This window comes from Chelmon rostratus, chromosome 7, assembly GCF_017976325.1.
Source record: "Chelmon rostratus isolate fCheRos1 chromosome 7, fCheRos1.pri, whole genome shotgun sequence".
Lineage (NCBI taxonomy): Eukaryota > Metazoa > Chordata > Actinopteri > Chaetodontiformes > Chaetodontidae > Chelmon > Chelmon rostratus.
In genome coordinates this window covers 13,778,614-13,806,202 of record NC_055664.1, presented here as the reverse complement: position 1 = coordinate 13,806,202, position 27,589 = coordinate 13,778,614, and the positions used below count along the sequence as shown (strand labels likewise).

At 42.7% G+C, this 27,589-nt stretch overlaps 1 protein-coding gene and 1 non-coding gene across 2 annotated transcripts in view; both read right to left on the bottom strand.

The window, feature by feature from the left end:
- Positions 1-762: 762 nt before the first annotated feature.
- Positions 763-27,589, bottom strand: part of LOC121608870 (rho guanine nucleotide exchange factor 17-like) — a 60,811-nt gene continuing 33,984 nt past the window's right edge. The window contains exons 3-25 of the mRNA XM_041940278.1: positions 19,874-19,951; positions 16,388-16,570; positions 13,338-13,454; positions 12,276-12,368; positions 11,971-12,147; positions 11,626-11,676; positions 11,334-11,443; positions 11,062-11,147; positions 10,490-10,608; positions 10,114-10,321; positions 9,835-9,908; positions 9,357-9,440; positions 9,146-9,249; positions 8,460-8,575; positions 8,167-8,286; positions 7,811-8,078; positions 7,599-7,685; positions 7,241-7,308; positions 6,782-6,930; positions 6,510-6,684; positions 5,806-5,901; positions 5,119-5,298; positions 763-5,016 (exon numbers count right to left, since the gene is read on the bottom strand). Coding sequence (XP_041796212.1) covers positions 4,808-5,016; positions 5,119-5,298; positions 5,806-5,901; positions 6,510-6,684; positions 6,782-6,930; positions 7,241-7,308; positions 7,599-7,685; positions 7,811-8,078; positions 8,167-8,286; positions 8,460-8,575; positions 9,146-9,249; positions 9,357-9,440; positions 9,835-9,908; positions 10,114-10,321; positions 10,490-10,608; positions 11,062-11,147; positions 11,334-11,443; positions 11,626-11,676; positions 11,971-12,147; positions 12,276-12,368; positions 13,338-13,454; positions 16,388-16,570; positions 19,874-19,951 — 2,952 coding nt within the window. The 3' untranslated portion in view covers positions 763-4,807. The remainder of the gene's footprint in view (positions 5,017-5,118; positions 5,299-5,805; positions 5,902-6,509; positions 6,685-6,781; positions 6,931-7,240; positions 7,309-7,598; positions 7,686-7,810; positions 8,079-8,166; positions 8,287-8,459; positions 8,576-9,145; positions 9,250-9,356; positions 9,441-9,834; positions 9,909-10,113; positions 10,322-10,489; positions 10,609-11,061; positions 11,148-11,333; positions 11,444-11,625; positions 11,677-11,970; positions 12,148-12,275; positions 12,369-13,337; positions 13,455-16,387; positions 16,571-19,873; positions 19,952-27,589) is intronic.
- On the bottom strand, positions 14,959-15,031 carry trnam-cau. Its single transcript has one exon. It is a non-coding gene; the product is annotated as a tRNA-Met (tRNA).

Here is a 27,589-nt window from a genome sequence, read left to right as displayed (position 1 = left end):
AGTGCTGCTGCCTGCAGGAGGCGAGGAGGGCACATAAAGATATGAGTCAATGTATCATTTATTATCTATTCATTTGTTGTTACTGTGAAGGACAGAGGGAGATGAACAGGAACTAGGTGGTTCAAGCTGTAAATCTTAAGATGTCTTACTAAAGCAAAGTAAAATAAATAAATAAGACAAGAATTCATGACAAACGTGCCTCACGCTTCTTTTACCAACTCTGATTTCTTTTGGTACCACCAAGGGAGATTTTTTTTCCTCCTGATATTAAGGACTACAGTGACACCAGTTTAATTCATGTGTTACAACAAAGGCAAATTATCTTTTTTTACTGCATTAATCAACTATTTAGAAAATAGTGAAAAATACCCAGCTAAATTTTCAAAAGGTGACGTCTTGCATTAGCTTTTTTTGTCCAGTTTTAACAGTCTGAACGTTCAAGAAGCTGCAGATCAGGTTTGACATCCTTGATTGGAAAATCATTAGTTGCAGATTTATTTTCTGTTGACAGGCTTTTTGACTGATAGTATTCTGGATACATGTTCTCATTCATCATACCCATCATCCCCTGCTTTCCGAAACAAAGCTAAGACAAAATATGCTACCTGCTTACTGTGGTGCGTGAACACCATATCCCGGTTAGTCAGGTTACATTGATTGAAGATACGATCAATCACCAGGTAACGAGGATGTAAACTTACTCTGTTGGGTGCTGTGGGACCCACACCTCACCAGCTGAAGAAAGAACAGGCACAAACCGGCACCAGTGAACTGATTTAATTACAAAGAGGAGCCCACAGTGACAAAAACAAGAACAGCTACATACAGGAAGTAACTCTGATAGACCGTAACCATGACAACCGCAAGATCGGAGATAAACAGAGTTGTGACCAGGTGGCAGCACAGAAACGCCCACGTTCATTTCCTTCCCGTCGAAGTCGGTTAACGAGGCAAAACGTACGTTTTGGAGCGAACACGGCTACCAGTGAAAACATCAACACTCTTTGAGACGTCCTGGAAACAACAGAGGCCATGTTGTCTTCTTCTGGAAAGATCCATGACAGTTATAATTTAAACATCACTGACAGCGCATGCCAGAGAGCAAGGGGGGGAGAAAAAAAAATACAAACAAAAACAAACCTTACACAAATATATAAAAATATGCCATTAGATTCATATCAACAATTGAGGACCGTGGGTGCACTATTTACAGAAAAAAAAAGGCAATATATACCAATATTTACAACAATAAAGACTTCTTTCACATACGGCCATGAGGAGGCTACTTACAGGTTGCTGAGAGTTACAGTGATGATTGGATGAGTTTGATGGTGAAAAATTATTTTTTATTGTTTCATTAACTGGCGAACAACATGCTTCATTCTCTCAGTCCTTTAGTTTTACTTCATATCTAAGATGCGTTTAAGTGTGTGTCTGTAAAATAAAGTCAACACACTGGGTCCAAAACCTAGAGTGTAACTGCTGAGATATGATTGTCATTAATATGCATGTGACTATCAAGGAAACAGAAAAGTATCATCTTAAGGCAAATATTTTTCAAATTTCTAAGAAAATCTAACTTTCTGAATCAGCTGTTATTGACTCCATGGTGGCAGTTTCAGGAAATCATGCATGTAGCCGTCAAACAGCCCAGGACATTGAGTAATTATGCTTTAAACAGAAGCCACAGAGCTAAACTAAAAACTCACTGAACTGAGGACCCACCATCAATGGGCTGTGATGCTTTTTTTGCTGCCCAACTCAGAGTTTTAGAAGCGGGGGTACCAGCACACAGATGTTCCTCTAAACACCCTCAATTTGTCACAGGAAACTCACTATCTCCATTCTGCAGGGAGCCCTCCGCTGCTCTACAGCCAGCATAGATATACAGCATTTTCATGGGTAACTTGGCAGCTCTTGGCACAGAGAACACAGACATTAATTCTGTTGTGAATCACACAGAACATTAAAAAACACTTAAATGTGCTACCTTAACATTCGAGGACCTTAAAGGAATAACTGGACATTCTGGGAATGAATCTTTACTTTTCTGCTCCCATGTCTGTTTGTTAAATGTGAAGCTACAGCCAGCAATGGGTTAGCTTAGCTTAGCATAAAGACTGGGAAATAAGGGGAAACTTTTAGTTTTACAGGCTGTTGGTACTGGGTGCTGTAACTTGCCGTACTTACAGATATAATGTGTTAATTAGTGAGCTTTAGAGAATTTAGGCAGATGTTTCTTTGTACCTTTGGATAGAGCCAGGATAGCTGTTTCCATTCTTTCTGCTAAGCTAAGCTAACTGGCTGTAGTTTAATATTGACTGTACAGACATGAACTAATTGAGCTTATATCCCAAAGTGCCAAACTAGCCCATTTGCTAAAACTTTCCTCTGCTGTATTCTTCACAGGCCACCATAACTAACCAAAATTTAGACTCAACTGTGGGCAGAAAAACCACAAACAAGCTCCTTTTCATACTAGTCAACTGAATAACAGCGCACTTGTGGAGAATGCACACTTACACAGGCCTTCACGCGTACAGAGGCAAAGAGCTATCGCAGCAACCAACCAATCCTCTTAACTGTTAGCCGCTCTCACAGTGGGAGAGTTAACCTAATGTGGATGCCTTTGGGAAGCGGGAAATCTGAGGAGAAGCGCCCAGATGGCTGGCAAAGTGCAATGAGGGTTTTCTAGGCTTGGAGGGATCAAAGACAATCACTGCTTAACCCCAAAGACCGAGGCTGCGTGTGCAAGGACAAGTCAGAGTCACCCTCCGCTTCGCCAGACATCTGCCGCAGGACGAGGGAGAGCTGACTTTTCACTGTGTGTACGTGTGTGTTGAATGGCTTAACTTTCAGCCTTCTGAAGGCACGTGCAGGTGCTCAGCATTTGTCCTTCTGACCTACTCTGTATCTTGTGCACTCTCTTTTTTCATAAACAAACGACATTCATCTTGTTGTCCAACAGTCAATCTTGAAATCAGTGTTTGTGCATTCGGAGTGTAACAATACCTCTTAGCGCCATGTTTCCTGGAACAAAAATGCCATAATATGCACTGTGCAGCTGGAAAATAAGTGAGAAATTAAGCAAACCTTAAGCATTTGGCACCCAAACAGGCAGTGACTGTGTTTGGATACAACATGAATTTTGGGATTGACAGCTCGGCTCTTTTGATCACAAACAGCAAAAAGATCACTAGAAACAAAAAACATTTCAAGAGCCTCTCCTTTCTGCATCTGTTTCTCTTCATTTCACTCCGAAACACGAACCCTGCATTGTTTATAAGTGAACTGTATCGTTACACCCCTCCTGTGTCTACCCCAACCCAACTATCCCCATTTATCTATTCCGGTAATCACACCAGGGCCTCCTTGTTCTTCGACTCAAAAAGAAAAAAAAAAAGTGAAAGCTACATCTTCTATAAATTAAGTGCTGTAAAAGAAGGCGCTAAAAATCAAAACCATAAATACTGTACATAACTACTGCTATCTGCTACCACAGCCTAGCGTCATCTTTAAAGAGTCTGCTATAGAAATCAGCCACATCACTCCTGATTTCCACTCAACAAAGTGAAATTTCATGGCAAAGGAAATCAGTTCAGATCCCTCAACGTCAAAACTCGAACACACACACACGGCTTTGGCATTGTCACGTTAAGGAGGAATGCCTCCAATGCACTTTTTTCTACTCAACTCCAGCAGTGGGCGTCATCTACGTTCAGCTCATCCTAAACTGGCGGCAAAATTTCAATCAGAAAATCAGATGCAATGTGGAAAACACGCGTTTGTTTTTCACAAATGTCTTCGGGTTGAGCAGGTGAGGGCTGTGCATTAATGTGTGTGACTGCGTGCATGCGTTTATAGTCTTATTAGATAACCTGCTTGCCACATATTGCACTTCAATGACGCTCTTATTCACTCTCCCTCTGCAGGAGGAAAAGACGGTTTTAGCGGTCTCACAAGCAATGACCATGGAGTAGATATTATTACAGCTCTACTGGGACCAGAAATATCTGATCTCAGATCTGCCGTTTGGGTTGTCCAGACCTGGCAAGCTGGGTTTAAAAAGCAAAATACTTCCTCTCTGCTAAGCTTAAACTCGAGCTGCAGAAATCAACGCAAATTCAGGATTCAGAAGATCCATCAAACTACAGTCTGTCATGGTACGTTTTACTTGGTTTCCACTCATCGATGTTCAGATATGTTTATATGACATTTGCCTTGGATCATCCGGAGGCATTTCGTCTGCAGTTCAGGCAAAGATGAAGTGATGACGGAGTAAAGGGTTGATGTGCAAGTCCATAAAAAACAGAAAATGTCAAAGGACGAGTACATGCTTCACTTATGTCTCAGTTCACCTAAATGTCCTCTTTCAACCTCCTGTGCAATGACATTCTGCAGAGTCCAGGTCCTCTTCTTTCCTTCATTTGCTCTCAGTCTAAACATCCATCCATCAAAGTTCTCTGGCTCCTCCTGTGTCCTTCGGTAAAGACTTGAGTTTCAAACACTTTTCTAGATCGCACATGCCAAAAAACAAAAACACACACGCACAGACGCCACCCAGTGAGGAAAAACGCACACCACCGGACACATCAACACAAGAAAACTGGGTTTGAAGTGATCATATTCATTAGTTAGTCCGGGAGAGAGTTAACAGCCATATTATGCACATAGAGACTGGAGGACTGAGCTGAAGACCAAAACAACAACACGAAAAAGTGAGGAGTCTGGTGGGGGGAAGGGGCTTGTGCGCCGTTCTCAGCTAAAGGGAGGCTGGGGCTGGTCGTTCAACCCGCGGACGGTCGTCTCACACCCTCCAAAGCAAAAGATGGTTGGTGCTGTCATCCCGTCCGACTGTTTCACTGCTGTTGGTCAGTCTGAAGTCCTCGTAGCCATCGCCGCCCGAAATGACTAGGTGGTTGGTTTTTGGAGGGATGTGGGCGGAGGCTCGGCGACGCGCAGAGTCACGCCTTTGGAGGTTCCCGTCAACTGTGCTGCCGCTCTGGGATTGGTTGCCTACAGAACACAAAGGAGGAGTTAAAGGTCGGAGGTAAACGTCAGGCTTGAAACTCTGATTCCGCTAAGTTTTTAGTCAGACAAAAAACAAGCAATAACCACCTGTGTCAGCCGTTGCAGGGGGGAAGTTCATGTCAAACCCTTCCGGTAGTTCGATCGATGTCAGGAAGCGAACGTGGCCCGTGTGCCCGTGAGCCGAGCCCATCGGCGCCAGGGGAGATTTCAGTGTCCCAGCCCCAGTTCCTGAGCTCACCGCTGGGATCGTCAGCGTAAGGACCACCCCTACAGAACAACACTAGTTAAATGTGCTGTCTTTTTTAATAGTGATCGATGTAAAATTCCAACATGCTACCATTTAAAGAATGGAACAAACAACTTCTCAAACTTTTTTAAAGGAAAAGACTTAAAGCAGTTTTGACAGATTTTTTGTCTCCACATGCCCAAAAGTTAGAAGAAGCTGATAATCAGATTTAACTGATTAATTAATTGTTTAAACTGCGGTACTGTCATCTGAATTTCTATGATTTTTTTATAGAATTTTCACCCATTTTTAACATTCAAAATAAAAAATCATCAATCATCAATAGAATTTTCTGAGCAAAAAACACTAAATATTACACATTGCATGTGACATTTGTGACGATGTTTGCATGTGAATGCACTTTTAGCTTCCAGTCCTCTGAATCGCAGCAACATCTGATTCAATAACAAAACCAAACAAAATGGAAATTCTGTTTAATCATCAGGTTAATATATTTTACATTTCTTCGATACTAAGTGTGTTGTTACCTGCACTGGTGCCGATCCACAGCAGATCCTTGCAGGCCAACAACGCAGTGATTCTCAGACAGGCAGCCTTGTGCTGTCTGATGATGGCGTCTGCGCCTGAGTGGACGGAAAGAAAAGAGAGAATCGGATGGAGGTCGAGGAAGAGGAGAGGTGAGGACAGTGGAAAGAGACTCAGTGAAGTGGGGATTCCAATGGAGAGGCAGCATAGAGACTAAGCATTGAGTTATTCAATTGGTAGCACTTTATATTACGGCACATATTCATATTGCATGCATATTAGTAGCATATTGGCTTTTTCTCATCATTCTAAAGTAATTATTAATACCTTATGCTGCATGACCATATTCTACAGAGCCACTAACCTTTGCTCAATAATCTCCTAATTACTGCTTATTGATAGTAAGTACGGATATACATGAGTTGCGATCTTAATAACCAAATCCTTAATGACCCTAACCTCCAGAATAAGGCATTAATAAGTGCTTTACAATGACTAATAAATTGCCAATATGCTAGTAATATGCAAGCTAATAAGCAACCAGCTGATGGTCAATATAATATGAATATATGTACCTTAATATATATGAAGTGTGACCATTTAATTGAATTTAATTAATAAATGGGACTTAAAGCGAGAAGAATTAAGCAAAAAGCTCCTGCACATGAGCTGTGGTCCAGCATAAGGTGTGTCTAAGTGTGTTTACCTGCAAGCATCTTATGCACAGCAGGCGCCACGTCCACCTCTGTCAGGCTCTCCCAGCTCTGAGCGTGGTACAGCCTGACCTGCGCACTGCCCTGCAGCGCCAACCACACGCCCTGACCGTACGCCACCATGCAAGTCACGCACCGACTGCTGTCTGTGCCCACCTGGAACCAGTGCTGAGAGGCAGAGAGGAACAAGTGTTGGTCTGTCTGCCTTGTAATTTGTTCACCTGTACACACATTCATCCATCCATCCATCCATCCTTCCGCCTACCTCTTGTACCAGTGTCGTCGTGTTGATAATAAGGACTCTGTTTTGTGAGCCGCACCATAGCTTTCCTCCCACAGGAACCATTTTGGTGACAGGGCTACTGGGCGTGCCCAGAACTAACGTCTGTGAGGACTGAGGGTCCCAGAAACTACCTGCAGATTGACATTAAGGGGGAGTTATACAGGGAAAATACAAAGAAAAAAGAAACATAAATCATTTTGTGGCACAGAATCTTGTATTTGAAAAGTGTGGAAGACTCAAAATTCAGTTTATATCTTTAAATAATGTGTGTGGAAGCAGGTAGGATTACGTCCTTCACTCCCAGCGGGTGCAGACCGACATGGTTGTGTGGAAACAAAAATTTGAACAAAATGTAGAGAAAAAAAGCAGTGTATGCTTCAGCTACCGCTGAAACTAAATCAAAAGGGGCCCAGAACGGCTTGCTCCGCACTCACAACATACCTGCTTCTCTCTGATAGACAATCACCTCTCCATTGGCCAAAGACACAAACACTTTGTTGTCCAAATACCTGCAGGAAGCAAAAAAATGGAGGGACGTCAAAATGAAAAAGAAATAAAACATATAAGTAATGAATAACAATACAAAATTAGATTGCATTGTTATGTCATTACTTTGCAAAATATTTGCAAAATCTCAAGAAAATATGCAGATGGCAGAAACAGCAGAGTTGGGACGGAGGCCGACAGCAGACAAACCTGACAGAACACATTCAAACCCTGCTGAACTGTCTGATACAGCATCAGTCCCAGTGTTGTTTTTGTTTTAAAAGGCAAAGCAGTAGCCAAGGAGGCAACTCACAGTACACAGAGGATGGAAGCTGAGTGTTGCATCTTCATGCTGTTCTTGCGGTTTCGGATGTTGTCTGAGGACTGGTACACGTGGATGCTAACAGAGACACAAGCATTCGAGGAAATTAGCTGATGAGATCAGTACACCAACAAGCAAGGATGATATTTCTCTGTGAAAACAGAAAAGACAAATGTGTGAGTGTGTGTGTGTGTGCCACACACCATCCATCCTCGGTGCCCAGCCACACTGAGCTCTGGTAGGCCTCCGGGTCGATGCTGAGCAGGTCCTCCAGGCTTGCCCTGGTGAACGAGCCCCGGGAGGAGCGGCGCATGGCGCGGCCATCCATGGGGCTCTCTGTGTGGGCACGGCCTCCTCCGCCTACGCCCAACATGCCTGGAGCTCCGTAGGAGCTGGCCACCGGGAACTCCTGCTCCTCCTCACTGCTGGTGGTCTCTGCAGCCATGTCCTTGGAGCCTGGAGCCTCGTCATCTTAGAGGGGGGGCGAGAGGGAGTATGAGTATATGATGTGTTTATGTATGCGTGTGTGACTGAAGTGTGTATGAGCGTTTTTACGCACTGCCATAGCTGGATGATATGGTGGAGTGACTGGCCTGACTCTGCAGAGTGGATGAAGGGCTGGGTGAGTCCTCGTCATCGGTGTCATCACTGTCAAATGGAACAAGCTCCGCCCCTGGTCCTAGAAACAGCCAATTGATCAGTTGATCATTTATATATAACAGGAAACTGCAGTACATACAGGAAGAATACGAGTCAGTGGTCTTCATAAAGCAGGGTTAGACTAAACCTCGCAGCTTACAGTTTGCAACCCAGTTAGTTTTAGCTTGTCTATAAACCCCTTTATGTACCAACCTGTAGGTTGCTCCGTCAGCTCCAGGGATGAATGAGAGATAGATATATGGAGCTGCTGCTGGGTGTGACCGGGTGCTCCGGAGGCAGGGGCGAGGGTGGGCTCTGATCCGCGCTCCCTAAGAGTTAAGAGTGATTGGTTAATGGCAGAGGCTATAGATCACTGCTTCCCAACTTGGGGGACTGACCCCCTCTATGGGTCTCCAAAGCTTTGTGGGAGGTTGTATTAATGTAATAATAAAAAAAACACAATACAGAGAATTCTATAATGGGTCCTAAAAATATCCACTCGTATCAGAGGTGCTTTCAGTGACTCCAGATGAATTCACACACTGTCACTGCCTGTTTGATGAAACTATTCATGCATGTCATGACCGACTTGTCCAAGATAGCAGGTTTGAATGTCTAAAAAGCAATTACTGAGGAGAGAGAGATGGAGGACATTCAAAAACAGGCCGACAGAAACACTGATTAAGGCCATGCTGTGCAATGACACAATTACCATAATCATCAGTCTTTTCATGTGCACACAAGCGCTGCCTCCAGTCCATTTGCAGTTTATAAGGCTAGATGTGAATGATTGATTGAAACAGCATGTGGCTCACAGGAGGAGAGAATGAACAACAAGGGTCTGAGCTATGACTGCAGGTTTACTTCTGTCATGCTCATGTCAGTGTGTGAGCACCGACCTTCCCTTGAGTCCCGGCACCGCAGCAATACATATGATCCTGGCTGAGCAGACAGCGATGCAGGCCTCCACCGTGGGCTCATCTTTGATGTTCAACAGACACACCTGGAGAGAAAAAACATCATCGCAATCGTCTCTGTAATTTAGTTTATTGTCAACAAAACTGCTGATTGTTTCGTAAGTTAGCTGATACGTTGAGAGTATTTTCTCACCTGTCCTACGTATCCATCACTGTTACACACCCACACCTCACAGCCGCTGTCGGGGCAGCTGTGGCTGGGAGAGGCACACGAAAACTGCAAACAAACAACGAGTGGAGATTACTTTTCCACCTCAGTGCTACCATTCTGTGAAACTTTATACTCCAACTCCGCTGCATCTGAAAGGGTAATGTTGGTAAAACACTGACAGGGAGCATTTGACTGCAGAATGAGTACTTTTTATACTTTAAGTACATTTTGTTGAAAATACTTGTAAGGTTTTGATTGCAGGACCTTTACTTCTACTGGAGTATTTTCACAGTGCAGTATTTGTACTTTTACTTCAGTAAGGGATCTGAATACATCTTCCACCACCTTCCTTTCAAACATCTGTAAACGTGGCTTTCTGATTAAAATGACTGACATAAATAATGGCTTTTACATTCATGTACAGTACAGACACACATCGTACAGCAGATGCTGCTCTCACCTGCATTCCACTACGTGTCTTCATTATAGGAATGGCCTTCAGAAACTCTGGGTCCCACTGGTCCTTATTCATTGCTAAACACAAAGACGCACTGACAGTTAGACCACTGAAGGAAAGCAGCCTCAGGCTTAATGAATCCTAATCAGAATCATTAAGGATAAAATAATAATCCTAAGATTAAAGTGCTTATTAATTCAACATTTTATGTAAGGAAACTGCAGGTTTTTACCTCACAAGCTACAGTTCAGTTTTGTCTAATTTTAAAGCTTTTTCACTGACCAAGCTTCTTTTTGGCTTCTTCAAAGGCCTGTTCGAAGTTGGACCGAGTATCGGGCGACGTGAACTCGAAGACGAAGCTGCTCTCGGCGGAGGCTGTGGTGAACTCCAGCTTCGTGGGCAGGAAGGTCATGCTGAAAGCCAGAGACTGCTTCTCTGACAGCTCCCTGTGCACTGATGCCATCAGATCCTTGATTACCTCGTCCAGGGACTGAAGAAAAAGACCATTCGATGAGCACAGGACAGTAAGACAGATCAAAACCCCTGATAAATAAAGGAATCAAACATTTTTTCATTTGGTATGAATGAAGGACAAAGAAGGAAAGTTAAGATTAAAAAAAAGTTGCAGTAAAACGTGGCGCGTGTTGGTCCACAGTACCTGGTGTGGGAAGCTGAGGGTCTCGGACAGTTTGCTGATCTGACCCAGAGTGCTGAGATCCTCGTCTAATCGACTAATCATTTTCTGGATGCTCTCCTTGTTTGTTGCCTGAGTGGAGCCTAATGCGGAGAAAAAAACACCATCAGAATAACAATTATTAAGGAATGATCCTAAGGAAGAAAACATTGGTAACGTCTATATTAAGGTACACATATTCACCATAAATAGCTGCTTATTAGCATGCATATTAGCAGCATATTGGCTTTTTATTAGTCATTACATAGCACGAATTAATGCTGACCATATTCTAGAACTACCAGGCAATTAACTAAGAGTTTTCCCTCAATAACCTCCTAACAACTTTTGACAATCCCGACCCCCAATGCCCAGACCAAGTCATTAATAAGTGCCACTATGCTGCTAATATGCCAATAAGCAACTCGTTAATAGTGAATATACTGAATCTAACCTTAATATTAACTGTTAATATCTAATTTTAATAGGGTCATGAGACTCATTCAGAAAGATGACAGGAAGTGTTTCATGTTTGTGAGCTCAAGATGGAGCCTTACTTTTCACCACCTCCACGTCCTCCAGCGGAAGCTTCCACAGGAACTTGTATTTACTGGAGGTGTCGATCACACTGGCAGCGGAGTATCTGAGAAATGGGCAAAAAGAAAGGTGAGATGGAGAAAAAGAGGTTAACATTAAGACAAATCCTGTCATCGACAAGTCTGCTGTTCAACACCAGGGGGCAGTGTGGTTTACAATCTGTGGTATGATGATGCGTGTGTCTCCTCTGTCTGTGTTTACATATGTGTGTGTGTGTGTGTGTATCACATACAGGCTCATGGAGCTGCGTCTTAATGAGCCAGACTTCCTCTTGAGAGTGGTGCAGATGATCAGATCACTGAAGAGGAAGAGAGAGCGGTCTTTCTTCCCACCCACTGTCTTCTACAGAGAGAGGCAGGAGAGAAGAAGAGGAGCTTGGAAAATCATCCATGTTTCCATACACTTATATTATATTACAGTTTGCCTTACTCATCTCTATTACTTCAATTTCCGAGACTTGACACCAGTTTAGAAACCTCACTATGACATGTACGTGTTTGTCAACTCAGAAAAGTTCTTCTCACCGCCTCCATGACCATTTCCTGTCTCAGGAACTTCCTCTGGGGGTTCAGAATCTAACACACACATAAACAAAGAGGTGATCATCACTTCATACCACAAAAGAATAACTGTAAACTAGCGACATCTGACCCTTTAGTCAAATAGCAAAAGATATACGCGCTCGGAAACACTGTATAAACGAGCTGGAGCATAATCTTGTGCATTTATTTTTACTATTGTCTTTAATTTTGAAACGATTAATCAATAAAGTGACTTGCAGATTAATAGACAATGAAAGGAATTGTTAGCTGACAGTTAAGAAAGACAAACATCAGACTTTACTGTCTATTCAGTAATAAATATCTCACGTGTTCAACGCCCTCTATGTGCGCCTCGATCTCCTGGATGACTCTGGCCTCCCTCTCTGCCTCCTCGGCCGAGCGGCGGCCCTTGTTGATCTTCTCGGCCAGCCGCTTGATGTCCCTCTGGGCGTCCAGCAGGTACGGGTGGTCCGGGTGATCCTCTGGCGTGTGCTTGAGCAGATCCTAGAACAAACAACGCAAACACAAATATATATTTATCTCCCTTCACACGAGCTTCTTGTTACTAAACACAGGATGAGGCCACTTTGCAGTCTGCAGAGAGTGGGCTGGTATGTTTTGAGGTAGTTCACCTTAACCAGCAGCTCGTATCGAGGAATCCTCTGGACTGGTTTAATCATCAGATCCCCCAGAGCCTGTTTCTCCTTGTTCTCACGCATGTTTTGCTGTTACAGTGAAGAAGGGAGGAGGATATAAGAGAGGGTGAAAAAATAAATGAGACACAAGACGACAAGATGATTGTAAAATGAGGTCAGCGCTTCACTTCACCCCTCTGCCACAAGATGGCAGAGTGGCTCCACTGGCAAGAAGCTCCAGGTGGTTGAAAAGTGAGACCGGGACGAGGACATGACAGGTTTTTGTGATGGCTGATCACATTTTTGATTCTGAGCTCTTTTCTGTGCAGCCAGCTTGTGCTGGTTCCCCCACACATTTATTTCTGGTGGCACACCACAGTATCAAAGTGTGCAACAGTGGTCAACCAAACGTAACTGGACGTCTCGCTCAAATGTCCCCGGGTTCTGACGTCCAATTATCTGCTTGAATTCGTTTAAAGAGGGGGCTTGTAGAACATTTCACGGATGATAATTCATCTTTGCTTCAATGAAAAACTAAACTTGGAGAAATAGAAAATTAATTGCGGCATTGTGATCTAGATCCTCCAAATCTCCTCCAGTGGAAGAAAAAATGCTCCTCGCTTTAAATTTGACACCATGTGATTAAGACATGAGACTATAAGACTGAGACGCTTGATGTTAAGTCAGCTCTTGTCAGGCTTCAGCCCCTGCGACAAAGCATTTCGATTATGATGAATTCATAACTAAACGTGCTGAAGGACAAGAACAATTGAGTGTGTCTCTCTCTTTCAAAGACAAAAACTCGTCAGAATACCAGCATGGACAAACAGGAAGCGCACACACACACACACACACACACACACACACACACACACACACACACTCCTCTTCATTACATCTCCTCGTTCATCACTATGTGTCACAGGCTCTAAAAGCTGCTAAAAAGGCCTTTTCCAGTTTATTTTTAGTCTCTAGACTGATTTCTTGTTGTCCAAACAAACACATCTGAGCAGCTGCTCAGACAAACCAGGACATCCTGTGAGTCAGTCCAACACTCACCTCCAGAAACTTGTGAAACGCCGGCTTGGCCTCCTTGGCAATCCTCACAGCATCTTTGGCGTTGAGAAAGTTGTCAATGTACGCCGAATACATATTAGCTAGGGTCTCTTTGGAGAACTGGAGAAAAGGAGTAGAAGAAATTTAAGTCACAATGTGCAGGCTTAAAGGATTCAGCGGTGTATAGATAATGGATGGATGGATGTGCAGGCTTCTATATGACAAAACTTGAAGAAGCCAAATGGACATCGGTGCTGTTACCTGCTGCCTGTAGTGAAATAAAGCTTATTATAAAGCGCAAAAATAATGTTCTTTAACTTTAAGCAGAATATCTCAAGTGCCGCTCAGACAATTATACAAGCTATTGGAGCTCAAACAAGTGATTAGTCGATTGACAGAAAATAAGTCTGCAATAATTTGATAATTTATTAATCGTATTAGGTGTTGGTTCAAACTTAAATGTGAGGATTTCCTGCTTTTCTGCTGATATTATTTAACCCTAACCCAAACTTGTGTTAATGTCACAAGCTTGTTAACTTTCGACCAACACCAAAAACATCCTTGGCGCATTTGGTGAAACAAACAGGAAACTACTTCAAACAGGAGAACACGATTGCTGCATTGCTGTTTAAGGTAATTACATGTGCTCCACTGTTAGCATTTAGCACGTGTTTTTACTTTTTACTGTGTAGTTGCGTCATAATAACAGCAAAATAGAGCTGTAATTGAGAGATTACCAAAGAAACCTAGCTTTCAGTTTGTTTGGGATGGTATTAAAGAAGAATATTTCAAATCCGTCACTCCCTCAAACACACACATAAACAACCACAGGTGATTCACCATGGCCTGCTCGCTTTCCACAAATAGAGGGCAGAGGACAGAGAGAGCCTGAGAGCTCAAAAAAAAAAAAGATAAATGGATCAGAGACAGCGAGAGAGAAGGTGTTAACAATGTGACGTCAGTGAGAAACCAGCTTTCTACCCTTTCTCTTTCATGAAACAACCTGACCCTCTTTCTCTTCTATCATCCGCCTCCCGGCGTCCTCTCCTCCCTCCTTTCTCTCAGTCTGCGGGGAAGAGGAAGAGGACGTCACATCTGAGGAGATGGCGAGGATTAGTCACAGCGGAGGATAGAAACGGCACAGACAATAGGAATGTGCTCCGTCACCACTTTATAGTCCAGGACTTTAATTGTTTTATCTGATATGAAGTGCAGTCTGCATCCACGTTTCAAAATCATGCACATTTTTCAAAAGTGTGCAATCAAAAAGTGTGTCAAGGTACAAGAAAGAGGTAAATAGAAAATACAGTTGGCCTATTACAAGACCCTTGAAGAGCTCAAAACAGCTTACATATATCTGTTTAGAAGGGAGGGAATCTATCAGGCTTGAAATCATTTACCATAACAGAGCACAGAAAGAGCAGGAAGAGAGGATGGAATTATGATTTATCAACAAGTACAGACTCAGATTGTTGTGAAATAACTCCCCTGCAGTGACATCTTCCACAAATTCAGCTTTAGTGCCGCTGTTGAGACTGCTGTGACTAACGCAGTCATTTCCCACAAAACACACAGCACACCTTCTGAACCACCTGCCGCTTTGAACAGCAAACAAAAAAAACTCTGCCCCGTGTGAGGCTCGAACTCACGACCTTCAGATTATGAGACTGACGCGCTGCCTACTGCGCCAACGAGGCCTGCAGCTCTATGCAACAGCTGCAGCTTAAAACGCTGCAGCGGGAAGGAGGGGCGGGGGAGGGGCAGAGGCTCCGTCTGAGCAGTGTGGAGGATTTGCTACAGGGAAAAAACACCTCTATTCTTACTTTTCTGCTGCAATTTTTTCCTGTTATGTCCTTCTAGCTTTCTCTTTAAAAGAAAACCCACCCACAGCAATGTTTAACAGTTTATATATAAAGTATCTGCGAGGCATGAACCGCTGTAAAATGAGCTCATTCAACATTTTGGTGCAGCAGCTTTTCCTCGACTCGCTTCATCTGCTTGTAACTCAGCTGGTGGTTTCCTGCATTTCCCCACGTTGTGCTTGTGCGACTCTCCAGTGAGAGTTTGTCAGACTGTTTCATTCACACTGTGAGGCGCTCGGAGTGACAACAATAGCATTAACATAGCAGGGGAGCGAGTGATCGCTTGATGGAAAACAAAGCCTTTAGCCACAGCGCACTCTGCTCGATGTGCTCCTTCTAAAATGAGTTTCTGGCTCAATGTTTGCTCAAAGTCTGAGTAAAACAGCCTAGAGAACAAGTCCCCTCATTCTCAGAGCCTGAGACCTGACATTTAGCCCAACGCGGATGTTTTAGAGGACTGTTTTTCAAAGCCTACGTTGAGAGCCCCCCTTGGGTCATGGGAAATTTTAAATGGGTCAACAATAGGTCACCGGGAAAATAAAATATGAAACGAGTGTTGCCAACTATAGACCATCTCTTCACAAAACGGCTTCCCTTCAGTCCGCCCTGCCGTCAATAAGGCTTTTTAAAGACTGTTAATTCAATCAAGCGCTGGTCGACCGTAAAATAGATTTTATTTGTCATGTCTGGAATGTTGGACGACGCTTATCCTTATCTGATCTTGCAGCGATAATAAAAACAAGCACACCATAAAACAATAAAAAGAGAAGCAAAGTGCATCCTTTGAACAGCGTTTAATGTTTTCATGGTTTGCTGATGTGTGAAGAATGAGGCAAGCTTTTAAGTGGACTCAATATTTCTTCATTAGCTACTGTTCATACGCCGCCTGACTCCAGCTGGAGGATGTACTGCTATAGTTCATGCTGTTGCATTACAACACAAATGTTATTTCCCATGTGTCTCTCACAAACAGCCTTGCAGCTTTCAAGACAGATGCTACACAGAGAAGCAAAGGGATTACTGCTACTGTTAGACATGAACGATCTCATGGTGTCAACCTGTATGTCACGTACAGAGGTTAACAAGGCAAACATGCTGTATGCTGAATACAGCACAAGGAAGAGATCGCCATAAAAACTTCAGATGCTTAAGTAACTTGGCTGCTGGAGCTTTATCGTCATTTCTACTCACCGATTGAATAAGGATGTGTCCAACGGTCTGCCTGTCGTGCCATTGGCTGACGCAGCCTGCGACTTGCTCCAGGAAGTGCTCGTGGTGCTCCAGGATCTCTGGGATCTGATAAAACATCTCATCCACCAGCAGAGGGTCCACTATGGAGCCGCTGTCCGGCTGTTTGAGAGGACGCATGTAGCCCTGAGGGGACAAGAGAGCCAGTTGATTATGATTTCAGACAATTTAATGCATGCATGAGATTTGCTAAAAATGTCATCCAGCAGTGATGGACTGGATCTTTTGAACCAAATTCAACGTCTTCATCAGCAGGTGGAGCATGCTCAGCTGTCATGGAGATAGCTAGCCGTCACATGGCTCTTCAGTCATGTGTTCGCAGGTGGTTGCAGCGACGACACCTGAGCAAACTCCATCCGCTGACGAGGACCATGAGAGGAAGCTGGTGAGCGGGCCATGAGGTAAAGGAACAGTTTTGGTAAAGATGATTATTCACTTTATGTGCATGTGTGTGCTAAGGAGTCTGAAGATGATCCGCTTAGCTTAGCGTTAAGACTGGAAGGTTGTCAACTTTTCCCACCACTGCTTCTTCGATGTTCCTTTACATAATTTTACATACTTTCATTAACAATCCAGACTCTGCCTTAGTTACAGTTAGTTATGCTTAGATATGCTGGATCTGTAGGCAAGATTTTGGTACCAAAAGTGTTCTGGTTCCTGTACGTAGTTCGTTTGTAGTCTGAGTAATATTTACCAATCACATTTGAGCAGGCTTTGCTTTTATGCAGGTAAAGAGTCCACGTGTAGAGCAAAAGAGGCGGAACACACCGGCTATCGTTTGATGACCGTTTTGCTTTTTAAACCTTTTTTTTATTTTAATGTATCTGGATTTATACACAGATATCTGATTATAGAGGCTAGCTGAAATGTTGTCTGGACCCTTAAACACTCATGCTAATCGAACTGTAAATGATGACAAACAATGACGTTTGCACAGAAGAGGAAACCTTGGCCTGGACATCTACAGGTTATATCAGAAGCAACACTGGCTGTTGCCCCCGTAGCTAAGTCATCATCAGACAATAGACAATGTGTTTTAAAGAATGGATGACAAAAGAATGAGAAGCAAACAAATAGCATATAGCTCTTTTTAAAATAGCCAGTGATAGTATTGGATTTTATTCAGATGTAACTGCCAGGTGTGGTGGCAGACATCTTGCTTCAGGTTTGATAGAAGTCAGGACACCTTGATATCAACAACTCAGGCTGACGTGAACGTGGATTTCCCAACATGAGCAATCCATTAAACTGAATTTACTGTCTAAAATAGACTCGGGCAGATGTGACCCTGAGGCTCCAGCAGCTGTAAAGTGCGAGGCTCACTGCATGACGACTTCACGACACATTTAATGACTGATCTAATCTGCTGGTTAGAATATTTCTATTAAGGAACGCTGACAAAGACAAAGAGGGAGTTAAAGCTGCAGCGATTCAGCCTGCACTTCCTTCAACAAATGTTTCTCAGACATGTGTTACATAAGAGCTCTTTTTTTTATCTCACAGGGAAGCATCAGGCTGTAGTGGAGCCTTTCTGCTTTTTAATCAGATGGATCCACATATAGCTTGAGAAAGAGAGGGCTGTTTTTGGCTAAAGATCTACAGCAACTCAATATCTTCTCTAATTTAACAGTCATACTTAAGATGTGACTATAATTGTGCAGAAATTATAAAAGACTTAGGTCATTCAAGGAAAAAAGGATGATGAAAATGAGTAATCGACTGAGAATTTTTAGTGAACCAAGACCCTAATGAGAATTTAGTCAGCTAAATAATAAACTGTGAGAGGGTAGCTCCAGATAAAGTGTTTGACATTTTCCGGTTCATAAAGCTTCTCCTCGGGGGTCAATGTTGTAGCTTATGTTCAGCGGTACTCTTAGGTGGGAGTCAGTCGTGTGTGTGTGTGTGTGTTGCATTAACATTTATTGCTGCTTATTAGTGAAAGTATTGATGCAGCAGCGTCGTTCTTTTCCAGAGCGCTGAGAGGAAAGGTTCAGGAAGGTGACAAAGAGAGTGGAGGACGTGTGATCGTGTACTGTACTGTACAAGCTGATGATGTCGTGTTGTTGTGTAGATACGCTTCATGCTGTAAATCAAGAGTAAAAAATCACTGTTGTTGGCTGTTTTTGGTACCATTTGGTACGATCCTCCTGCACTGAGTTTTAATGTAACATTATCTAAAAGCAAGTGGCACTGATTATGTCACACTTTCATTTAAGTCTAGTGTTTGCTCTTCTTTTAGTTATTTTTTGGTCTCCTGGCTCTTTAGCAGCTAAATGCTCCACCACATCCACCAGCTAGTCCCTGCCTGTGTCTGTGTGCAGTTTGGTGCTGGGCAGGTTGTGTTCAGTGGGCTGCAGGTGTCTGGAAACAACACTGATCGGTGACAGAAAAGCCAAAACAATTAGCTAAAAGGTGCTAAAATGGTCCATATGGCTGCAGAGCTGGTGATAATTACGCTATGTGGGTTTGTCACTGTGCGACATCTCTTAGGTACATCTGACCCATTGATTAGTACTGCAAATGTTAATTGTTCATGTCAGAACAGGTACTATATCTGGTCCGACCTCAGCTGATCTACTCACAGAAAGTTTCCCAAGTTCCAAAACCAGAAAGCGCAAAGAGTCACATTTCAACTTTGGACGGCGCTGCTGTAGAGCTGTCTCAGCTGAACCATATCCGACACCCTCCTTCAGGGATCTGCACTTTTACTGCAGTCACCGTGGTAACACTTACTTTCCCTGTGTCGCCATGGGAACACATCCTAGGATTATTCACTTTGTGGCCACACACACACACACATACACAGAAACACATGCATAGGTAGAAGCACAGAAATGTCAGAGTGTATGTGGGAGTGTGTGCACAACCACACACACACACAGACACAAAGATGTGCACAAGCGCACACACTGCTCGCCCACATACAGCCAGTGGTGACAGGTTATACAAGCAAGTGATCACAGGTAGGGAAGGTGAGGAGTGTGTGTGAATGTGACAGACGGGGATGCGGCTAAGATTTGGGGTAAAGGTTAGCTAGCTGTTGGAATAGAAATATGTGAGGGATACAGGTGTGTGTGTGTGTGTGTGTGTGTGTGTGTGTGTGTGTGTGTAAGCAGATAATGCTGAGGACAGTGAGATGTGATGGGGTTAGCAGATTAGCTTGACAGGATGAATGACAATAAGGGGATTACATAACACCTTTGTTACCTACATTTGTTATTCATCCTCAGCAATCTGTGAATCGACAATGGTGTTTGTCTGTGTGCAAGCGCACATGTGTGTGCTTGTTTAAAGATAAAACACTCAATAAGACAGTGTGTGTCTGTCAGCAAACTTATTAGGCAGGAAGTGTCAGAATATCTGCAGTGAACTGTGTGTATGTGCTTACCTGTATGAGAATGTGTAGCTGTGTGTGTGTGTGTGTGTTACCTGAATGAGAGAGCGTAGTGACTCCACATATGACTGCTCTGTGTCCAAGAGGGTCATCATCACATGTTTCCTCATGTCCTGTCGAAGAAGAAGAAGAAGAAGGTCATCATCATTCCATTTAAATCTCTCATACAAAAGGCATATTTCCTGTTGACATGTAATGCTATAGGCTGAAAGAGCATGTGCTGTACCTCTGATGAATTAAACAACATAATTGAGTCAAATATGGACCCACAAGTAAATTGGAATCAACCTTTATGTAATTCACAGGGACCTTGAAAAGTTTTAACTGAGTCCAGTTTGTAATGTTTAAATGCCAGATGTCAGGTTTTTGTTTCAGACAACATAGAGTTTACCGGATTTAAGTCTCCAGATGTGAATTAATGTTTTTTTTTTTTTTTTAATGCATACTATTGTGATGGTCTTGTCCATAACATGCATTCCATCACTGCATCCTTGGTTTTGATTCCCATTTGTTGCATATCACGCTCCTCTTCTCTCCCACGCATGTGTCCTGCCTGCACCTCTGCTGTAAAACTATTCATTTAAAGCAACAGTGAATAAACATGCTACCATTTGCATCTTGCTTTGACCAACTTTCTCCACGCAAAATGTGTGGACACCTTTCATGCTTTCAAGATACAAGGACAGACATGAGACACGCTTCATTTAAAGACTCTGCTAGCAGTTTGCTACGTCACACCTCATAAGACTACATGTTGTGTATAATGCATGTCCAGCATAAATAAATGAAGACCTTTGTGTCGCCCTAAAGGAGGACGACCTTGTTATGATTTGTCGAGAGTTTCAGAGTTTAACAGCCTGACTTTGAACACACACACACACACACACATACACACACACGCAATCTTCTATTAGAGGCTTTTTTTCACTGCAGGAACTTTATGTGCATTTTGACATGAACAGTTCTGGTTTTAGTTCCTATGTCGTAGTTTCTGACCCCCGGCCACCAGTGGATGGAAATATCTCTTAATGTTGATGCCATTAAAACATCAGCTTACAGCAGACGTCCAGCAGTCTATAAAAGTGAGATAACGAGACAGTGGAATGGAGTGTGAGCAAGCAGGAGAAGAATTACTGAAACTTAACTTTATATGGTATTTTCTTTCAATGCTGATATGAGCTTAAGTGAAAAATAACCAAAAAAAAACACTCAGCAGTTGCCTCTTGTCTTTCTGACATTTTAAATGTCCCATTTCTACATCTGTATGTATTGTTTCCAGCAACACACACAACACACACACTCACACACCGAATTAGAGGTCACTGAGGCCAGGAAGTCCACAGAGGCAAAGCATGACTCAGCGTTTCACTCTAACAATGACTCATGGTTTATGGATGCAAGCGTACACAAGCGGCGGACACAAACCCAACACATTAAGGCCAAAAAAGGAAACACACGGAGTGAAAGTGAGAGGTGAAGAAAGAAGAGATGAAGAAAATCAAACCTAAAATGTTCTGCAACAAATAAAGACACATTTAGGTGAGGTTATATTTTAATCTTCAACGCTGTGGGATGAATGAAAATCAGTGGGCGACTTGTTAAACTTAAAGAGAAGCAGCTAAAACAAGGGTTCTCACAAGCTTTCCTCCCAAAATTTAGTGGCAACGATTGAAATGTTTAGCAATCCAAAGCAATCCATCATTCTTCTCTCTGGTTATACTGTGATGAAGTCTATCCCATCACTTGAGACAGGCTGTGTGTGTGTGTGTGTGCGTGTGTGTGAGACAGAGAGCGAGAGAGAGGTGGGAGAATAACAAGGGGGAGTATAATGATCATGGAACAAGTCAGACATATTATCTCAGGGGTCCCAGGGGAGACTCCTAAAATACACTGCTACCAAACATGACTTAAATAAATATATATAAATATCAGCAGGAGCCACAGGCAAAACCCTATGGTGCATATAGAGTGTAACCACAATGTCTCACACACACACACACACACACACACACACACACACACACACACACACACACAGAGAGAGAGAGAGAGAGAGAGAGAGGCCACAAAAATATACAGAGGAGGATTTTTTCCCTCCTTCCCCTGCTCCCCTCTGGCAGCACCACTGTGCCCTATAAATAACTGTAACAATGACTTCCCAGAAAGGCCATGTTTACCGTTTGGCATCTGAATGGATCCCAGGGGCTCTGTGGGGTACCACCGGAGGGTGAAAGGTGGGTGTGTGTCACTCTGTGTGTGTGTGTGTGTGTGTGTGTGTGTGTGTGTGTGTGTGTGAAACAGAGAAAAAGTGAATGACAGAGGCTGAGTGGAAAACTTCTAAAACGAGGCAAAAAGTGTGCAAAGGGTTGTTTTTATAATGAATCTTAGGCTGGCTTTTACACGCCACTGGTGACGCATCCCTTTCGTCAAATACTTTTTTATGAAGATCAACACTGTTGCTCCTTCACAGAGCGAGGGATTCAGTCCAAGTCTACTCCGCTTTAGATATAAACACAAATACAATGGAGTGGCGTAAATACAGGGTTACACATGACTGAAGAGGGAAACACACAACACCACAGTAATCATCCGTTTATGTTCCCCAATTACCCTCCAAATGGAGACACTCATCTAGTCCAAATACATCTTGGTTCCCAGCAAACAGCACTGAATCTGAATCTCAGTTTGTCTAGGGTTGTTCAACTAGACTTTTATCAATCAGAAATCATACTTTAGTTGATTTCTCTGGGCTAATTTCTCATCAGCAAATCTGAACGGACTGTCTTCAAACCCAGCTTTCATCCTTTTGCTTTCATACTCAAACAGCGTTGCACCAAAATGAAAGATGTGAACGGCAAGAAAGCTAAAAAAAACTTTCAATATTTTGGATTTATTGGATTTAATTTGAAGCAATTTGACATAAGGGACTCTGTTTCTGTTTTCTGTGACTATTTATGTACCTCTTTCATGCAAATTAAGATATATTAAGTCAGTATTTTTGATTGATCAATTTAACGTTTATACTATGAATAATGCCCATCACAATTGGACCCCAAGGGTGACACCTTAAAATACAGACCTTCAATGTACAAGTATGCAACACAGAGAAGTTACTGCTCGATTACTAATGAATTATTGTTAGATATAAGCAGCAAATGTTTGCTATTTTTATTTCACAAGTGCCTTAAAATAACTAGTCACAATTTTGTCACTTCATTTGCTGTCTGACTAATTGGTGCAGCACTATATCTTACAATCAATCAATCAATCAAACGTTTATCTGACTGAGATTTGTGCACGTTCGGCTCTGGAATATTAGTTCTACTGCTGCTGTATTGATAAATCCATGCCATGGTGTCCGCTGATGTAGCACATGGATTTGTAATTGCTCCTTTTTCTCTCAGCCCCACCTGCCTGTCAGCTTTATCTTGGATCTATAATATTCCCTGAACTGTATATTATAAATACTTAGTTACTATATACTATATTGTATCCTATATGCAGAGAAGTGTAACCTTCATGAGAGTGAGAGGATCATAGAGACACACTGCTGTCTGTAGTATTCCTATAATATTCTTGTAAGATTTCTAAGATCATTCAGTCGTGTTGCTGAAAATACACAACCAGACAAAGCCACCTCTGTAACAAAATAGGGTTCCCTAAACCCTGAACCCTAATCCCTAAACCCTAACCACTGAGCCATCCCCCCAATTAAAAACTAACAAATCCCCGAATGAGTATGTGTATTACAACAAGCAGGACCCCCCTGGTAGCTACAACTGCAGTGATTAGGTTTCCATCACTTTTGGGGACATTACATAACTTACATTCATTTCATGGAGACTTACCCTAACCATAACCATAACCACTACTTGCCAAACCCTTAACCTAATCCTACCTCAAGTCCTCACCCAAAAATGTAATGATTTACATTATGGGGACTTGTGTTTTGTCCCCATAAGGAAGGCGAGGCCAACAATGTGACAGTGTAAACAGATTTATGTCCCCACAGCATGAGTAATACATGGCCACACACACACACACACACACACACACACACACACACACACACACACACACACACACACACACACACACACACACACACACAGAATAACAGCTGCCTCTGCATAAATGTCTCACACAAATTAAACCTCATTTATGATGATCAAATTAACGAATGCAGATCTGCTCCCTCTTTCTCACAACTGCCTAAATGGAATCATAATTTTGACATTAACCCAACAAAAACAAACTTCTGAAATCAACTGCTTTCATTACAGTCCGGACAAATAAGCACGTGCACAGCGTGGGAATGACCGCGACCCTCAGAGAGCCGTTCAGTTCATCGCGATGCTGAATGTATGGCCGACGACAAGAAGACGGGGAACAACACGCGTGTGATAACGAGGCAAAGTAAGAGTAGAACTTCGCTGAGAACAGGAATGTTCCTCTGTTCTGTGCCGGTCGTCTTTATTAGATTACACATGCACACACACTTCAGAACATGGTGAAATTATGCTAGGAATGCTAGTTTCATTTTGCTAGCAGGGTTACCATAGCAACCCCAGCTGAGAGGCTGAACGGTCACAGGAAAGGCTGGTCTCTCACAGCAAAGCTGAAGTCAGGAGGACCCCGTCAGTCCAGACCCCAGACCAGAAAGTTCAACTGGAACAAAACAACAGTGACTGTGGTGCTATGATGACACAGCATGAGTCACTGCTTCATTCTGCTGTCCTGCTCCCAAGGCTGAAGAGCCGAGTCATATATTTTCTTTTCATTCTTGGAATGAAATATTTTCACCTCATTTAAAATAAAATTAAAATTAATAAATAAATGATATTTGATACAACTTTGGTCTTGTTTTGGTATGACAGGGCAAAAAAATAGCACTTTATTTGGGCGTAGCATTTCAGGTGCGTAAGTGAGCTCACCCGAATGTCTCGCTGTGCCGGTAATGTGACTGCAGCTACTGTAAGTACTGTGCAAGTACAAAAAAATTAAGGAAAAAATAAAGAGCAAAGCAGTAATGAAGTGGAAATACCTTTAAAAAATCATGAGAGAGGAGGGTAGAGGGAGCGAAGCTGACACATGTCCAACATCAAGTTTAACGAGCACCAGCACGGGCTTAACTAATAGCATGATTGCTAGCTACATTCCTCTTCAGTGTGCCAGTTAGCCATGAAGCTAACAGCCACATGAAGTGCAGCCATCATTTTTGACACAATGCTGCTACAGGAGTGACAGGCTGTCTGCTTCAGTTCCTCTGAGCAGCATCCAATCATCCTCCACATCAAGCAGGTCGGAGCAGGGCAGAGGAACAGGACATGGGGCATTCATCCCCACACTTCGCCTGGCAGCAATCACACCTTAGTTCTGCCTCAGGGAAAGTTGCCATTGTCATCTCGACCACTGACAAAGCCTGACAGGTACATGTTGTTGTACTGTGCTGAACATGTTCAGATGTCAATTAAAATTAAATATCCCTCATACACCAATTTTCAGAGGTGCAAATCTTGAGACAACAGCTTCAAATTATTTGAAATCAGATAACTTTGTCCAAAACAGCAGTTAAGATATGTTTAGAAAGAGAGGTCTGTACATCCCAGTCTGCTCACTCACACAAAGAGCAAGTGCACAATAATATGTGAAGTCTCTCCTAAGTTTTTCTTTTCTCTCAAACAATGAGTTCACTTGGTAGTCGGGGTTGTAGCCTGTGGCACAGCGTTAAATGTGACAGGATAGACGGCTCCTGGGATCCAGCTTGTCACTCTTTAACACCGGTGTGTGTGTGTGTGTGTGTGTGTGTGTGTGTGTGTGTGTGTGTGTGTGCGTGTGAGAGTAGTACAGCATGTTCTCACGTGTCCCTCTGCAGGCTCTGTCGTCTTGATAATGGTGTGGTCACAGGGGGTCCGTAAAGTAAGTTATTCCCCACGACTGCAGCCAAACGGTAGAGCGTAGTAAAGACGACATTCACCAGTGTCAGAGCACGGTCTGTCTAACGCCTGTTTGACTTGAACATTATTTTAGTTTTATGTAGCAAAGGTCATGATGTTTATTAAACTATGTCCTGTATTTGTGTCTTTGTTGGCAGCACCGTGTGAGCGTATGCCACCACTGCTATTAACAAAAAGCTGGACAGCTCTGCAGCCCACAGCAGACAAAAGTGAAAGAAATCAATGTTTTGTTTGTTTTTTTTCTCAGTTTTGTAATGCATTTTTTGATTATTCATTTCTCAGGTATTTTATGCTCCTGCATATTTTGTTTTTATAAAACCAGTCCTGCAGTTTTGTCCTTTATAGTTTAACAAGGCCACACTTTGGCATTTGAGAGCCGCTAAAAGAGAGAAACTGAATGCCACTTGTGTTCAATTGTAGCATTTAATGAATTCCTTATTGGATAGAAAATGACTTCATATTTCCATCCTCCACCTCTTTTTGTTCACACAATTCAGCATCCACAAGTGATATTTTACCTGTGAAGGACTGAAATTCCCAATCACTCTGTCTAAGTGCTGCAGCTGCTTTCAATTTTCTGCAATCAAATATTATATAAGGTCACTTTCTTTCCCATTGTGACCTGAGCCACCAACAAAAAGGCTGGGGCACAGCTGTAAAGACTGCAGCTGAGACACTTAACAGCTTCATACAGCATTCTGCTCAGTAATAATCATAAATTGCCAACGGGGTGATGTTTTGACGCTGTTTATTGTTCTTTGCCTGACTCTCAGTTAGCAGAATTTCTCGAGAACATGCAATTTTGAACAGCTGCAACATAGCTAATAGAAGAGGAAGGGAGACGCCAATCAAATGTAGTCTGTACACGCCCACACCCCTGAGAGGAGCTGTAATTGGCCAGAATAATCAAAATCGCTTGACTTTACCAAGGTAAATTGTTGGAAACAAGTGTTTAGAACTAATATGGCAGTTTTTTAAACATTTTTTCCCCTGTCCTGTGCTTAATCTAAGGAAAAAAAGCAATAATATCCCTTTATTATCTATCATTGTGTTTATTTTATGCAAATATGGAACTGGATGCAAATTAAAAAAAATATTACCTTTGTGTAGCTGCTACATTGTTGTATAGATTGTATCTTAGGAAAAACTCTTAATAGCTTTCTTGCAGAGGGTTAGATGACATACCACTCTCATGTCTGTGCACTAAATATGAAGCTACAGACAGTGGCTGGTTATCTTAGCTTAGCATAAAGACTGGAAACAGGGGGAAACAGCTACAGCAACAAAATCTGCCTACCAGCTGCTTGATAAACATGTGCTATCTCGTTTGTTTGAACTGTATAAAGGCTGAAATGTAAAAACGGAACGAGAAGCCACCTGGAGTTTCCATCAATTCCTCATCTTTGCATGTGGTCAAACTACTGAACATGTGTCTCAATATCGGCATCTTCAGTATACTATACACTGCCTTTAGTCCTGAGATCTGAGCACAAGTTACTTCATCAAAAGCATCAGCAACAGAACGCAGCTCTTTCCTCTCATCTCATCTCTGTCGTCACACCTCTCCACCCCTGCCGCCTTCACCCCCCGCCCTCCCCTCACCGACGACTGTATCCCCTGGCAACAGCCTGGCGAAAGCAGCAACAGGCAGCCTCTCAGCCCAAAGAGAAAGCATCTTCATCACATATCTCTCCATCTATTCGGCCACACACCTCTGTGAAACGGGTTGATTTTCACATTCCAGCTGGCGTTCTTGAAAGTGAATGAGTCTCATCCTTCACTTCCTCCTCAAGC